Raw genomic sequence first — 13,287 nt, forward strand, 5'->3', positions numbered from 1 at the left:
ATGCGGCGTGCGGTGGCGACGAGGAGGGGCAATGTTTCCTCTCCTGTCTTGTCGTCACACGCAATCAATGAGTCCGGTGCGTGCTCAGCCCCAACCCACCAAGCCGCTAGAACCGGCGCAGCAGTTGGCGAGCGCACCGCCTCCACCGCCTACGCCCCCGCCGCGCAGCCCGACGCCGCAGCGCCCCCAAGCCCCCACAAGCCCGAAGGCAATGATCTGGCCCATCTTCTTCCCTCGCGCCGTTGTCTCAGCCCCGGCGATCGTAGTGAGCAGCGACACGCTCGAGATGCACGACCTCGGACACGCTGCAGCGAGCATCGCGCGACCGGCGTGTCCAAACCCGGACGCAAGCCACAGGCCGCCGAGGCCGGGGCAGCAGCGCTCAAACGACGTCGAGCTCGTCGAGCTGCACCGCCGCACGCATAGCGGCGGCACCTCGGCACCGTAGCGTTTGTCGTAGTGAGACGAGGTGGTGTAGCGCGCAGTGGCCACGCTCGTGCTCTGTCTGGTCGCATGGGGCTCTTCGGTTCTGGTCCGGCCGACAAGACGAGACGACGAGGGGGCGTATAGCATGCTCGCTCGCTGTTAACGTCGCGAGGATCAGCACCAGCACCAGCGCATCGACGACAGCGACGGCCAACTATCCCCCAACCACTCTCTCACCATGCTCGAGGCCCGCCCGCGCGCAATGACAGACCCAGACACGGGCCTCAAGGCCAAGCTCGCGGCGCTGCAGACGCTCGACACGGCGCCGTCTCCGCGGCCCGGCAAGCTCGAACTCGTGTCGTATGTCCCTCTCTCTCGCGTTACCCGCTCACGCCCAGCCCAACAACGCCCGGCACACCAGCAACATGCACCCCCAAGCCTCCGATACGCGTCGGCTTTGTCGCGCACGTCGACCCGCCGGCTGAGATCGCGGAGGGGGTGGAGCGGAGCAGCATCCCGCGCACGGTCGCGAGCGTCGCTGACGCCGTGCGCTGTCTGCAGGCGTACGCGGGGACGGGGCGCGAGTGAGTCGGCGCGGCGTCGCTGTCGGATGCCTGCGGACCTGACACCACATACCACAGCTACCCCGTCCGCGTGCTCACGGCGTACGGGCGCAACGCGCTCGCGGCGGGCGGCTCGGCCGAGGGCGTGCTCTCCGCCTTGGGGGAGATCGCAGCCGAGGTGGGTTGGAAGGAGGGCCGGGGGCAAGCTGACGCCGGCCGCAGGTGCATGTCGCGCCTGGCGTGCTCGAGCTGGTGCGTGCCAACCTCCACCTCGTTTGAGCCTGCTTCCGAGGGACCGCAGTCACGATGTATGGGCCAGGGTGGGGCGTGCTTGACGACGGCGCGGTGTCGCTGCTCAGCTGCTGCTAACCGGCGGCATTGTCGTCACGGCGTGGCTGGCGTGCCTCGACACGTTCTGGAGCCGAGGCACTGACTGACGATCTGACGAGCGGGCTGGCAGTCTTGTGCTCGTCGGACCAGATCTGCACTTCAGGTCGCGTATCAGGTGGAGGGGGGAGGAGGTACGAGGGGGATGGAGGTACTGGGAGGAGGGAGGAGGGAGGGAGGGTGGTGCTCGTTGGCTGGCAGATAGTCGGCCAGCACCGACGCGCCGGAATCAGCACGCCGCCGCGCCGACGACCCCAAAACACGCGCAGAGGAACCAGGATCGGAACCAGGATTTCACAACCTCACGACCTCAACAACACCGTCGCGTCCGACAACTTGCTCGCCATCCAAATCGAGATCGCAGGCCCGGGCCAAACATACACAGGTGGAGGCACGGCCCAACCTGCGCTCAGCGCGTCAGACACGAGGGCGGCGAGTGACTGCTGGCGAGGAACGAGGTCACGATGGTGTGCTGCTGTTTGTTTGTTGTCGCGGCGCGAGTTGTTGCTACCCAAGCAAGGATAAGGATATAAGACGAGCTGACCTCCGCCGAGCGTCAGTCATCCTCACAGCCCAACTCCCCACACTCGTTACTACTCACGCTCATTATGACCCGCCTCACGACCCTCCTCACCGCGCTGCTGCTCGCCAGCGCGACGGCGGTAAGCGCCGCGCCAACGCCCAACGCCCTCGCGCTCGCCAACGCAGTCGCGCCCAACCCCGCCGCGCCGTTCGGCGTGCTGCGCAAGAAGCGCGAGGTCAAGCGCCACCACGACGGCGGGAAGAAGAAGCCCAAGAAGTGTCCGCCGAAGACTGGCCAGCCGACGGCCGAGCCCACCGCCCAGCCCACCGCCGAGCCCTCGACCACCTCGTCATCGCACCACTGCACCAAGTCGGGCAACTGCCACCACCACAACAGCACGTCGGTCCCCAGCCCGACAGGCAACACCACCTCGGCGTTGCCCAGCGCCACGGTGACGGGCAACACGACTTCGCTGCCCTCGGCTACGGGTAACGCGACCGCCTCGAGCCTGCCGACCAACATCACGAGCCAGGTCCCCACCTCGTCAGTAACCAACAGCTCGGCGCTGCCTTCCTCCACCGGCAACACGACTGCGCTCCCCACCTCGACCAACATCACCAGCGTGCTCCCGACTTCGACGAACAGCTCCGCAATCCCCACCTCCACGGGCAACACGACCGCACTCCCCACCTCGACCGGCAACACGACCGCGCTCCCCACCTCGAGCACCACTGGCAACACCACCGCTCTGCCTACCCAGTCTACCAACACCACCTCGAGCGAGCTGCCTTCGTCGACAGGTAACACCACCGCGCTCCCCACTTCCACCGCGACCGAATCGAGCTCCGCCGCCTCGAGCACCGAGTCGTCCTCCACTGCGTCCAGCACCGAGTCGACCTCCACTGCGTTCAACACCGAGTCAAGCTCCACTGCTGCCCCGACGGAGTCGGCCTCCACTGCATCGAGCACCGAGTCGAGCGCCGCTGCCTCCAGCACCGAGTCGTCCTCCTCGGCCTCCAGCACCGAGTCGAGCTCCACCTCCTCGAGCAGTGCCGAGTCGACCACCGCGCCGAGTACTACCGCGTCGACCACGGGCACCACCACCGCGCCGAGCACCAGCACCACCTCGTCCGGCACCACTTCGTCCACTGCCCAGTCCAGCTCCGCCACGTCGTCCGAATCCACCTCGTCTGCCGCATCGACCTCGACGCCCACCGAGGGCGCGCCCGTGACCGGCCGCCGCTAAACCACACCCCGCACTACCCACCTTCCACTTAGACGTCTACCTTCGCACACCCAGTTCTTCGTCCTTGCCCTACCTCCTCCTTATGGATACTGTTCTTTACGCTGTGCAGACGCATCTTACATCGTATCCTAGTGATTATCTTTTACGCGAACTGACTCGACGTTCCAACCAGGGGCCTGCACAAATTGTCCGTTCCCAACCCAAGCTGGAATGTCCTTCTACATCTTTCTGCCGCGAACCTTCTTGAACGGCACGATGATCTTGTACTCGTCCGAGTCGACGGGCCGAGGGCGGGTGGTATCTGAGCCCGAGCCCGAGGATGCGCTGTCGGAGCGTGCCGAGCGAGTATCTGAGCCGGCCGACGGAGACGACGACCGGCTGTTGTCCGAGTCGCCGTCGAACAAGCTGTCCATGGTCAAGAGGCTGAGGGCTCTTGCACCGAGGGGTGCCGGCTCGACAAAGTACCGGACGATGTGGACGGACCCGTCGGTGTCGGTGAAGACCTCGTTCTGGTCGTCGCCCTCGGCGGCCCGCGGCGTCGCGGGCGGCATCTCGTCCTCCGCCGAGGGCCACTTGCACGTGAGGACACGCGAAGGCCCCAGCCCTCTGCCATACCGTGCGAACGCGTAGGCCTGGGCGAACTCGGGGCGCTGCAAGGCCAGGTGGTCAGTATGTCGGTCGGTCGGGAAACCCGGGCACCACGGCACAGGGTGAGTCACACACCAGCCGCTCTAACCGCTCGAGCTTGGCCTCGAGCTGCTTCGGCGTCTTGCCCCGATGCTTCTTCAGGTCCAGGTATCGGAGGACCACCTCGCCGGGGTATCTGAGGGGCGAGGCTGCGTCAGCGGCGGTTTCGTGGCGGAGGCGGCGACGGAGACGGCGACTCACACATCCGACGGGATGCCGGGGTACCGCTCGAGGCAGTAAATCACGTCCTTGCGCGTCCTCATGAGCTCGGGTAACCTCGTTCGTTTTCCGGTGATTGGCACTGCGCTGGTACCGCTCCCGTTTTGACTCCTGATATCGTACGGCGCCACTCTGAAACGCCTAGCGGCATTGTTGTTGTCCAACGAACTGTCAACGAGTGTGGTGGAGAGTGGTAGTGTTTGATCAAGGAATGAGAATGAAGGCGGAGGGGCGATGGCGACGACGGGCCATGTATATGAGCTCGCGGCTGGGGGTAAGCAGTGCAGCGCTCGAGCTCCGATCGCAGGCTCTTGCGTGGGAGCATCTTCTATCCGATCCCCATCCGCGACCGCGCAGGACATGGCGTGCGGGGGTTGTGGTCTCAACTTTGCCGTGTCAGCGTGATGGAGCGGTGCTAGAGGCGGCCCTGGGGAACTGAACAAGGAACGAATGCATGTGGTCTCACTCCCTTTCTCCCTCGGTCCGTCGGCCGCCGCTCACTCGCTCGCTCGTTCACGGCGGTGACCGGAACCATGAGCGCCGCAGCGGCGGACGGAGACATCTCACGGCCCGCAACGCGGCCATAACGTTGGGCGTGGTACGGTCCAGTGGCGTGAGGCCGCCCATAGGAATGACGTCTGACGGCCCGAATCGGCGCGCCTCGCGAACCATTGCAAACGCGTGGACATAGGACGGAAACTGGGGTCAGGTCAACCAACGCGCCCGCCCCAATAGTAACAGCAACAACAACAACAAGGCAACGCACGCGGATCTCGAGCAGCTCGAGCTTGGACACAACCTGTTCGTCCGTCTTGCCGGTGTGTAGCTTCCAGTCAATGTAGTTGATGAGGACTCGGACGGGGTAGCTGTGTGCGTGTGTGAGTGACGAGTCACGCGAGTGGGCCTTGGGGGGCGGCGCGGCGTACGAATCCAACGTTGGGCCCCGGTACGCCTCCAGGCAAGCCGCGACGTCATCGTGCGTCTTTACGACCTTTGGGAGCGCGGCGTCGGGGTCGAGTAAGCCGCGCTCGCCGGGGGGATACAGGGAGAAGTAGGACTCGAGGGGGTCTCGAGTGCGGTGGTGGACGCGGACCGGCCGCTGCGGGTGAGGAGTGTCGACATGCGGCGCGAGAGGGTCGAGCTCGTGGAGCCGCTCGACGCGGTGCTGCGGTGCGCGCGGGCGTTGCGCACGCCGACAACGAGCGGGTCGGCGACCGTCATGGGGAGTAAGGCGTCGTATGGGGGGTGAAGATAGTGACAGTGAAGAGAGTGAGTGAACGGGCCAAAACGCGCTCGTTTGCGCGCTCGTCGCGATCGTCGGCGGCGGGCGCGTCGCTCGGTCGAAATTGTGAAACCGCCGCGTCGGGCGGAGGTGGCCGACAGCCAGAGATTGGTGGCGAAGGCAGGGTGCCACAGCCCCACCCTGGCGCAGCCGTAGTGTGGCAGCTGCTCACTACCCACGCATGCATCGGCGTCACTCGCGTCTCGGTGCCTACATACACACGGCGGTTCCGCGGCCCATGCATCCTTGTGCGCAGGGAGCGCGCTGTGCACGCGGGCAGGGCAGGGGAGGCAGGGGAGCAGGCGCGCGGCGCCCGAGCACATCAATCCCGCACCAGCCCCCCACGCACACCAAAGCCTGCCGTTTGTGGCGTGTTGTTGATGATGCCTGCCCGCACCTCGTCCTCATCAATCAAACAACACACACTCTCGCCATCTTCTGTCTCGCACAGCACCGCAACGCGGCGTCGTCGTCGTCGTACGCGGATTGTCCCCCCGCTCTCGCCATGGTATAAGTAGGTGTGCGCGTGCTCGTCCCTTGTCCTTTTTCTTCTCTTCTCAACAGCCATGCGCACCATCCTGCGTACGCTCGTCCAGTCGCACGTCCGTGCATCGACGGCACCCGACCCCGACCCCGACCCCGACCCGGCAACCCACATCGAACCCCCTCGCACCCCAACTCCACCTCCTTCAAACGCTGCTACTGCTGGTGGGTCCTCGGTTGGCCGTCTGTCGTCGAGAGGTTCGAGTGTCAGAAGACTCTGGGAGTTGTTCGACGGTGACAGCCCCGAGGGCCGTGACCGCGCAGAGTTTCGCGTGCACCGATTCTTCGGTATTATGCGCCATAATATGAGGGAAAAGAAGGAGAACATCATTCTCGAGCAGATTCATAGGGCAGAGCGCGAGGCGGCAGTGGCCAAAGCGGCTGAAGAGGCAGCCAAAAACCCCCCACCCACAATGTTCGAGCAGGTTTCGCGCGTCGTCACGGTCCCGGCCGCCTGGCTTGGCGGTGTCTTCAAGCGCACGGCGGCGATCGACACGTCGTCTTCGTGGACCGACTCGACCGACACGGACGCTGACAACGGGATCGACGCCGCCGCCAACAACAGCAACACTGAGGGCGACGCCACCGCCCCCACCGCCCTCGACGACAACGCGAATGTCACCACCGAGTCGAACGGCGACACCCCCAAGGACGACGGCACGCGCGGCCACGTGGACGCAGGTCCTGTCGCGTCTGGCTCGGGCACCACGTCGCCAGACAACACTGCCAAGATCATCAAGTTGCGCACCAAGAGCGAGCTCGCGACCGCCACCGACGGTGACGAGTTCGCCGCCGGCACCACCTCGGACGTCGCCCCGGCCGGCTCGGAGCTCGCCGTCACCGGTGGCGCCGCCAAGTTCATCCCCGTTCTTGCCTGGCACAACGACGCTACCGCTCTCAGCGCGACTATCAACGGCGCCGAGGTCACGACTGCCCCCAAGCTCACAACCACCACCCCGGAGGCCGGTCCTTCCGCCGTGGCGGAGGCCGTCGTGGACGCCACCACCTCCGCGGTCCCCGATGTCGTCAACCCCTCCAACGAGGTGACCAAGACCCCCACCCGCCCCGTCTCCGAGCTCACCGTCTCCGAGCTCACCGACGCCGAGTACGACGCCGCCGCCAAGATCGGCCTCGAGGTCCACGCTTTCCCCCTCGGGGACCGCCAGACCACCGACACCACCGCCGTCGCGGTGGCCCCCCACCCCAAGACATTCGCCGAGGACGAGGACGAGACCGACCCATTTAACCTGACCAAGATTCGTGCTCGCAAGTCTACGTCCGAGTCCGAGCACTCCACCTTCGGCCGCTACATCAACCACACATACAACCCGAAGGCCAACAACCCCTTTGAGCGCAAGCAGCCCAGGACGACCAAGCCTCCTAAGACCACCAAGAAGGCCTCCGCTGACCGCCGCCCCGCCAGTTTCCATGGCGAGATCGCACCCTCGTGGAACTTCAGCGACGACGACGAGCCAGCCCCCGTTCGCAGCTACACCCCGACGCAGCTGCCGAGCCGCGTGCTCCCCCCTCCGCCGACTCTGCCCGCCTCGATGCTCGCGGAGCGCGACGCGCCGCCCACCCCTCGCCTCCGTCCGGTCGGCCGTATCCGTTCCGCGTCGCGCTCGTCCATCCGCACCACCATCGACGGCGACGACGGCGAGGTCGTCCGCCGCCCCGCGACTCCCACCAACGAGACCCCCGTGAACCCAGGCGACCGTCCTGTCGTCCCCCTCGCCGCGACACTCTTCACGAACCACCGCCGCGGGCCTAGTATCCTCACGACCCGCGAGCTGAACACCCTGTTCGCCGACTTCATCTACAACACGCCGCTCGAGGTGCTCGACAACGCCGCGGCGGACCGCGTCTCCAACATCACCCCGGTCGGCCTGGGCCGCCCACCGCGCTGGAGCCACGTCGGGCGCAAGGGCAACGCCGACGCGCTCGACGTGCCCGAGCTGCAGCTCACCGTGCCCACGCCGCGCACCGAGGCCGACCCCGGCCCCGGCTCGCCCATGTCGGAGTTTGGCCTGAGTGAGGTTGAGAAGCAGTTGCGCCAGCAGGGGCTCCGCAACACGCTGGCACCTTGGGACCGTGTCGACGTCGACAAGGAGGAGGGCACCATCTCGTGCGGTGTTGTCGCGACCCGCGGCCCCCGCGTCTCGTTCTCGCATGTGCGCACCCTTACCGTCCCGGGCACCGACAACGGCCCCATGGCGCCTCCCGTCCGTCTTCGCCGCGCGACCATCTCGCACGTCGACCGCCGCGGCGTGGACCGCCTGTCCATCTCCGACGCCGATAACAACCACTCCCTCGCGCACCCCCTCGCGCTCCCCGTCGTCCAGCCCCGCGCGCGCGTGTCCTTCCCGCCCGACCTCGTGACGGCCACCCACCCAGCCGCGAGAACCTCGACGCTCAAGTCGTTCCACTCGGAGGACAAGGAGTGGAAGTACACCTTCAAGGGCAAGGTGCGCAACGCGTTCCGCGCGCTGCGCAAGTGGGTCAAGGCCCGCGCGCGTCAGTTTGGAGCGGGGGCCAAGGACGCGTGGCGCAAGTTTGTGTGCTGCCCTTACGAGGACGAGGACGAGCTCGACGTGCTCGAGCAGGGACAGGGGCAGGCACAGCAGGTTGTTCGCGGCGCGGCGGTGCGCGCCGCCGTGGGAGCGTAAAGGACGACAACGACGGCGAAAGGACCCAATACTGCCCACCGAGCCCCGCCGTCGAGAGCAGAGAAAGTAAGACAGACTTGGGCACGTCAGTGTACGCTGCATATCGCAGTGTACCGTCAGTCAGTTAGTGTAGCGTCAGCATTCGAGAGAGACCGATAAAACAAGGGAGGCCACAATACTTTGTACATAGACAACTAGCTCGTAGCATTAGAATACATTCCATGCCCCCTCCCTTTTGTGGTGCGACTGACGAGGCGAGGCTCGAAGCCACCGCAAAGCCCCGTGGCGCACGGCGAGGCGCGCCGAGTGGCGTAGCTGTTTGCTCCTTTGCGCGCCGCCGGCCCCGTCTGGCCCCGGAACGCGAGCGTCGCGAGCTATTTGCGGCGTGTCTTGAGATCGGGGGCTGCGGGGCGTGACGTCGAGGCGGATGTGGTGGTGGTGGTTGTCGTGGTGGTGCAGTTGTCGACTTTTGTTACGGGTTTCCCTTTCCTCCTTCGACTTGTCTTGCCTACTAGCTCCTCCTTTCTTTCTCCTCTTCCTCTTCTTTCTCTCTTCACCTCTTGCTTGCCCAAGTCACTCGTTTAGCGGGCCAGCAGTTGTCGAGCCCGTGGCCGTCGTTGTCGTCGATCACCCTAAAACCTCATTTCCTTCACCCACCCTCATTCCTTCCTCCGCCTCGCCGTACAAGGCTGCCTGCCTCATTTGCGTTCCTTCTCCGCCTTCAAGCCGCACCAAACCAAAACCGTTGTCACCTGGATCGATCAGCACCGCGCGATCGCAGCTCCCCACCTCAAGATCTCAAGACCCCTCTGGAACCTACCTCCCCCCTCCCCCTCCCCCCACCCCCAAGCCCCCACAATGCCCGCGACCCGCACGATAACCAACCACACCGTCACCATAACCCTGCCCGCGCGCCCCCGCCCGCTGAGCGACATCGAGATCCTCGACCTCCCCCGGCCCTCCAGCGACCTGGGACACCACCCCGACCTCGAAGCGGACGGCGACCTTGCGCCCGACTCTGCCCCCTCGGAAGTGTCGACGCACCCGTCCCTCTCGCCCCCATCGGCGACGGGCAACCCGTTCGTGTCGACCGCGACGCTCAACCACTCCTCGACGAGTCTGCCCAGCATCGCCATCACGCCGAGCAAGGACGACGAGGCGCGCGAGTTTGGCGCGGCGCCCACAACTACCACGGCAGCGTTGCCCATTTCGAGCCTCACGCGCGCACGCGCGCCCGACGCCACGTCCGGCTTCTACGACACCGAGCTCGAACACGGCCACGCGGGGGCACAGCGCACGTCGATCGCGCCTCCCCAGCAGGAACACAAGCGCCAGCTCAAGCCCCTCGAGAAGGTGCTCATCGCGCTCGGCGCCGCGGGATTCGTGACTGGCATCGTGCTGGCAGCGCTGTATGGCCGCAAGAGCCTCTAGTCGGCGTCGGGGCGTGGTGGGCGAGACGAGACGGAGCAGCACGGAGCAGCACACTTGTGGTAATAGATTGTATAGAGCGCCTAGCTACGATGTTTAGTTGTTGCTGCTTGGGGAAGGGAGGGCGGTGGTGGCCGCGTTCCGGCATCGAGCGCGCGCCAAGACCAAAGGAGTGTGCCACTGCTGCATGATTGCGCGATTTACGACACCGCCCGGTATTCCCGCCAAATCTGCTGCCCACCGCCGAGCTTGGAAATGCCAACATACTGGGTCATTCGCCGAGGAGAGGATCGATGCGAGACAAGTGGAGGAGAGCTGTGGCATCCTTTGACGGGGGAGGCAGGGGGATGGAGGGAGACAGGGCTGCATGAGGGGGAGGCACCTCGAGCCTTGTGCCACACTCGCCCTCAGTACGACCTCAAACCATCACCTCCATAGCCCTTGCACCACTCTACCGTCGTACCCAACTTTTCTCCTCCATAGTCAAGTCGTGTTCATTGCCTCTGGGTGACATTCCAGACGTCACGCCGGCGGCGACGGCAGCCTCCGGGGTGGCGGTGGCGGCCGACCTGTGCTCCGTGGCGCAAAAATTGCCCGTTGTTCTCTCATTCCAGCGTTCCTCACAACGCCTACTCTTCCTGTTTGTTCATCTCGCACCAGGGCTGCAAATAGTGACTCGTGCGCACAATGTGTCGCCCCCCTTTTCCATCCCCCTCTACCACCCTTCGACAATACAAGTAACTTTGCATATGGCTTCGAGCCTATATTATGAATTGGAGCCAGGGATCTGTACCCTGGCTTTGCTTGGGTCGCCTTACTGACCCAATCGTGCCTCTGCACGTACTAGCGCTACTATACATTCAAACCTGGTCGCGGGCCGTCTCGTACTCTGTCTCGACGTGGTCGGGGATCGACGGAATGGTGAGCGTGTCGTTCCCCTCGTGGTCGTCGTCGTTGATGTTAAGGCGACTGCGGAGAAGACCGAGGAAGGCCATTTCAGCGTCGGCTGACCCAGGAGAGAGAGGCGGGGGACGCTGGTCAACAGGGAGACCTGGCTCGACTTGCTTGCTCCATTCGAGGCAGCGACGGTCGGTCGAGCTGGTAGTTGGGTGCCTGGCGAGCACCTCGGCCGCCAGGTGGTTGCGCAGACATACGAGCCCCTCTTCTTGGTGAGGGCAGTTCTCCTCACTATGAGGGAGCGCGAGGCGGGGCGGGGTAACCTTGCGATTGAACACGGGGAACTGGGCGCTGATACGGTTCACGGTGTGACCAGAAACGAAGTGCCGGTAGCGGCTTGTCGCAGTCGTTGGGCGGGTTGGGGAAGGCGCGATACGGACTTGAGGAGGAGAGCGGTGAGAGGGGGTGCGTGGAAGGGGATGACGAGGGGGGCTGCACGGTGGGGGCTGACGAGGAGGAGTGCGCTGAAGGATCGGGAAAGTAGGAGCGAGCTCAGCATCCGGGCGAGGTGGCCTCGGCGGCGGTGTCGCCTTAGGTGATACTTGCATAGACGGCGCTTGAGATGACGGAAAACGTTCCCACCAGGCCGACACCTCGAGTCCTTGAGGATCAAGCGTGTGCCCTATCGAACGAGGTGTGACGTCGCTGCGGAACCTGTCACCACCAAGCGGCACCGGCAAATTTGACTTGTCAGCGCCTTGTGACAGCCGCTGCGCCGGGACCCTCTCAAAGCCAATCTGGTGAAGCTGGTGGCTCCCCAGGTTGCCACTGACGAGATCGGGGGTTTGGATGAGAGGATCGTCGCAAGTCTCCGGCGAGTGGTAGAGCGAGCCAGACCTTAGCTGAGGAATTGGACTCCTTGCGAGAGGAGACTGATTGTTGCGGCTGTTGAGCAGTGAGAGATACTGCCAGTCCTTCGGTGGTACGGGAGGCGCCGGAGGCTCGGGCTCGGCGTGGCTTGAAGGCGCTGAAGGACCGGTGACTCCATCGAGGTGTAACGCGTTGGCGGGGGATATGGCCGCGGAGTGGGCCGACGGATTGGCCACGTACAGGCTGCCCCTGTTGCTGGCACCGAGGTCGGCGCCGTCGCCCGCCCACTTGCGGTCAAATGTCAGGGTGCGGTGCGACGACAGGCGGTGTTCCGGGACGGGGTCATGCCCAAAGTCGCTCTCGCTGTCCATGTCGCGGCGCACTACTCCCTTGGAGCGAGGGAACAGGGCGGTGTGCTTGATATCGGTTGGAAGCTGTTGGCGGTACTCGCGCCGAGCCTCGGCGTCTCTCAGCACCCTGCGCCTAGCCTCGCCGGCGCCGCTCAGCTGCCTCGGCTCGCGCAGATCGGTGGCGCTAGTGGCCTTGCGGAGCTTGTTGCCTTGGATACGCTTGTAAACTCTATGCGCCCACGTGCTTCTTATCTCCGCCGGCGGCTCGGGGTAATATGAGCTGTCACACCGAGTCTCACTCTGTTGGCGCGAAACGTCGTCGGGACGCGGCGTGACAGGGGGCCGTTGGGAACGGCTGAGTTCGACAAGATCGCCGCTGTCTCCGAATACGTCGACCACGCCGGTCTTCATGAAGGCCTGAGCCTTGATTGCTACCCAGTCGCTCTCTAGTGAGTCGAACGACGGCTGGGGTAGCGACGGCACGGGGCCTACGGTGGAGCTCGGTGGCGGGAAGTAGTGGTAGTCGTGGTAAGGGTCGTAGGAGGATAGAGGCGGGTAGGGTGAGCGCGCTCTCCCACTCCTGGGTGAAGCAGCCGTGTCCTTATCTGAGCGCCTGGGGGGTCAGCGATGTGCCGTTGGGTCGCGTGATGAGGGAAGGAAGACACTTTGGGATGGAGCTTGAGACATACCCATGGCGTATCGAGTCGAAGGACTTAACCATAAGGGCTGACAGGCGCGTTGGGGTACGCGCGGTAGGAGTGTGTGCCATCCTGAGCGGTGACAAAGGTTGGTGGACGATTGTCGAGGAGGGGCGGGTGGTGTGAAGGGGTCGAGTGACGGTGCGAGGAAGATGGGTGTGGTGGCGAGGGCGGCCACAAAGGCCGCCGCTCGTGGAGGGGTTATGTTGTTGTCGTCGATGCGGAAGTGAGAGGAAAGTATAGAACGAGTGACGAAAGGAAACAATGAGCAAGAGCAAACAGTCGACAGGATTTGTGGGAGGAGCAGAGCACCACCAGCAAAGCAACGACGAGTAAATGACTTGCTGAGGGTCCAGGTGGGCATCTGTGGTCATTCCGTCGCTCATTCCGCCGGAAACAAAAGTCAGTCGCGTCGACCGATCGTCGTCGAGGAGGAGAACACAAATGAACATGCAACAAAACCTTGACGCGACCATGCTATTAAAGAGTCCACGAGACTATG

At 64.6% G+C, this 13,287-nt stretch overlaps 6 protein-coding genes across 6 annotated transcripts; 4 read left to right on the top strand and 2 right to left on the bottom strand.

The window, feature by feature from the left end:
- Nucleotides 1–664: 664 nt before the first annotated feature.
- On the top strand, nucleotides 665–1,268 carry LOC62_05G007542 (uncharacterized protein; the record flags this gene model as incomplete). Its single annotated transcript, XM_062774062.1, has 4 exons — nucleotides 665–786; nucleotides 825–1,010; nucleotides 1,068–1,167; nucleotides 1,212–1,268. 4 exons carry the CDS (start codon nucleotides 665–667, stop codon nucleotides 1,266–1,268), a joined length of 465 nt encoding a protein of 154 aa, XP_062630046.1.
- Nucleotides 1,269–1,984: 716 nt separating this feature from the next.
- LOC62_05G007543 (uncharacterized protein) lies at nucleotides 1,985–3,145 on the top strand (the record flags this gene model as incomplete). The annotated part of the gene is made up of 1 exon (XM_062774063.1): nucleotides 1,985–3,145. One exon carries the CDS (start codon nucleotides 1,985–1,987, stop codon nucleotides 3,143–3,145), a length of 1,161 nt encoding a protein of 386 aa, XP_062630047.1.
- A 218-nt stretch (nucleotides 3,146–3,363) lies between these two features.
- Nucleotides 3,364–5,272, bottom strand: LOC62_05G007544 (uncharacterized protein; the record flags this gene model as incomplete). The annotated part of the gene is made up of 7 exons (XM_062774064.1): nucleotides 3,364–3,777; nucleotides 3,869–3,968; nucleotides 4,034–4,098; nucleotides 4,619–4,750; nucleotides 4,818–4,917; nucleotides 4,978–5,150; nucleotides 5,243–5,272. 7 exons carry the CDS (start codon nucleotides 5,270–5,272, stop codon nucleotides 3,364–3,366), a joined length of 1,014 nt encoding a protein of 337 aa, XP_062630048.1.
- A 627-nt stretch (nucleotides 5,273–5,899) lies between these two features.
- On the top strand, nucleotides 5,900–8,542 carry LOC62_05G007545 (uncharacterized protein; the record flags this gene model as incomplete). Its single annotated transcript, XM_062774065.1, has 1 exon — nucleotides 5,900–8,542. One exon carries the CDS (start codon nucleotides 5,900–5,902, stop codon nucleotides 8,540–8,542), a length of 2,643 nt encoding a protein of 880 aa, XP_062630049.1.
- Nucleotides 8,543–9,400: 858 nt separating this feature from the next.
- LOC62_05G007546 (uncharacterized protein) lies at nucleotides 9,401–9,973 on the top strand (the record flags this gene model as incomplete). Its single annotated transcript, XM_062774066.1, has 1 exon — nucleotides 9,401–9,973. One exon carries the CDS (start codon nucleotides 9,401–9,403, stop codon nucleotides 9,971–9,973), a length of 573 nt encoding a protein of 190 aa, XP_062630050.1.
- Nucleotides 9,974–10,830: 857 nt separating this feature from the next.
- Nucleotides 10,831–12,780, bottom strand: LOC62_05G007547 (uncharacterized protein; the record flags this gene model as incomplete). Its single annotated transcript, XM_062774067.1, has 2 exons — nucleotides 10,831–12,692; nucleotides 12,777–12,780. The coding sequence occupies 2 exons, from the start codon at nucleotides 12,778–12,780 to the stop codon at nucleotides 10,831–10,833; spliced, it is 1,866 nt and encodes a 621-aa protein (XP_062630051.1).
- Between the last annotated feature and the right edge of the window lie 507 nt (nucleotides 12,781–13,287).

This window comes from Vanrija pseudolonga, chromosome 5 (genome assembly GCF_020906515.1).
Source record: "Vanrija pseudolonga chromosome 5, complete sequence".
In the NCBI taxonomy this organism is placed as follows: Eukaryota; Fungi; Basidiomycota; class Tremellomycetes; order Trichosporonales; family Trichosporonaceae; genus Vanrija; species Vanrija pseudolonga.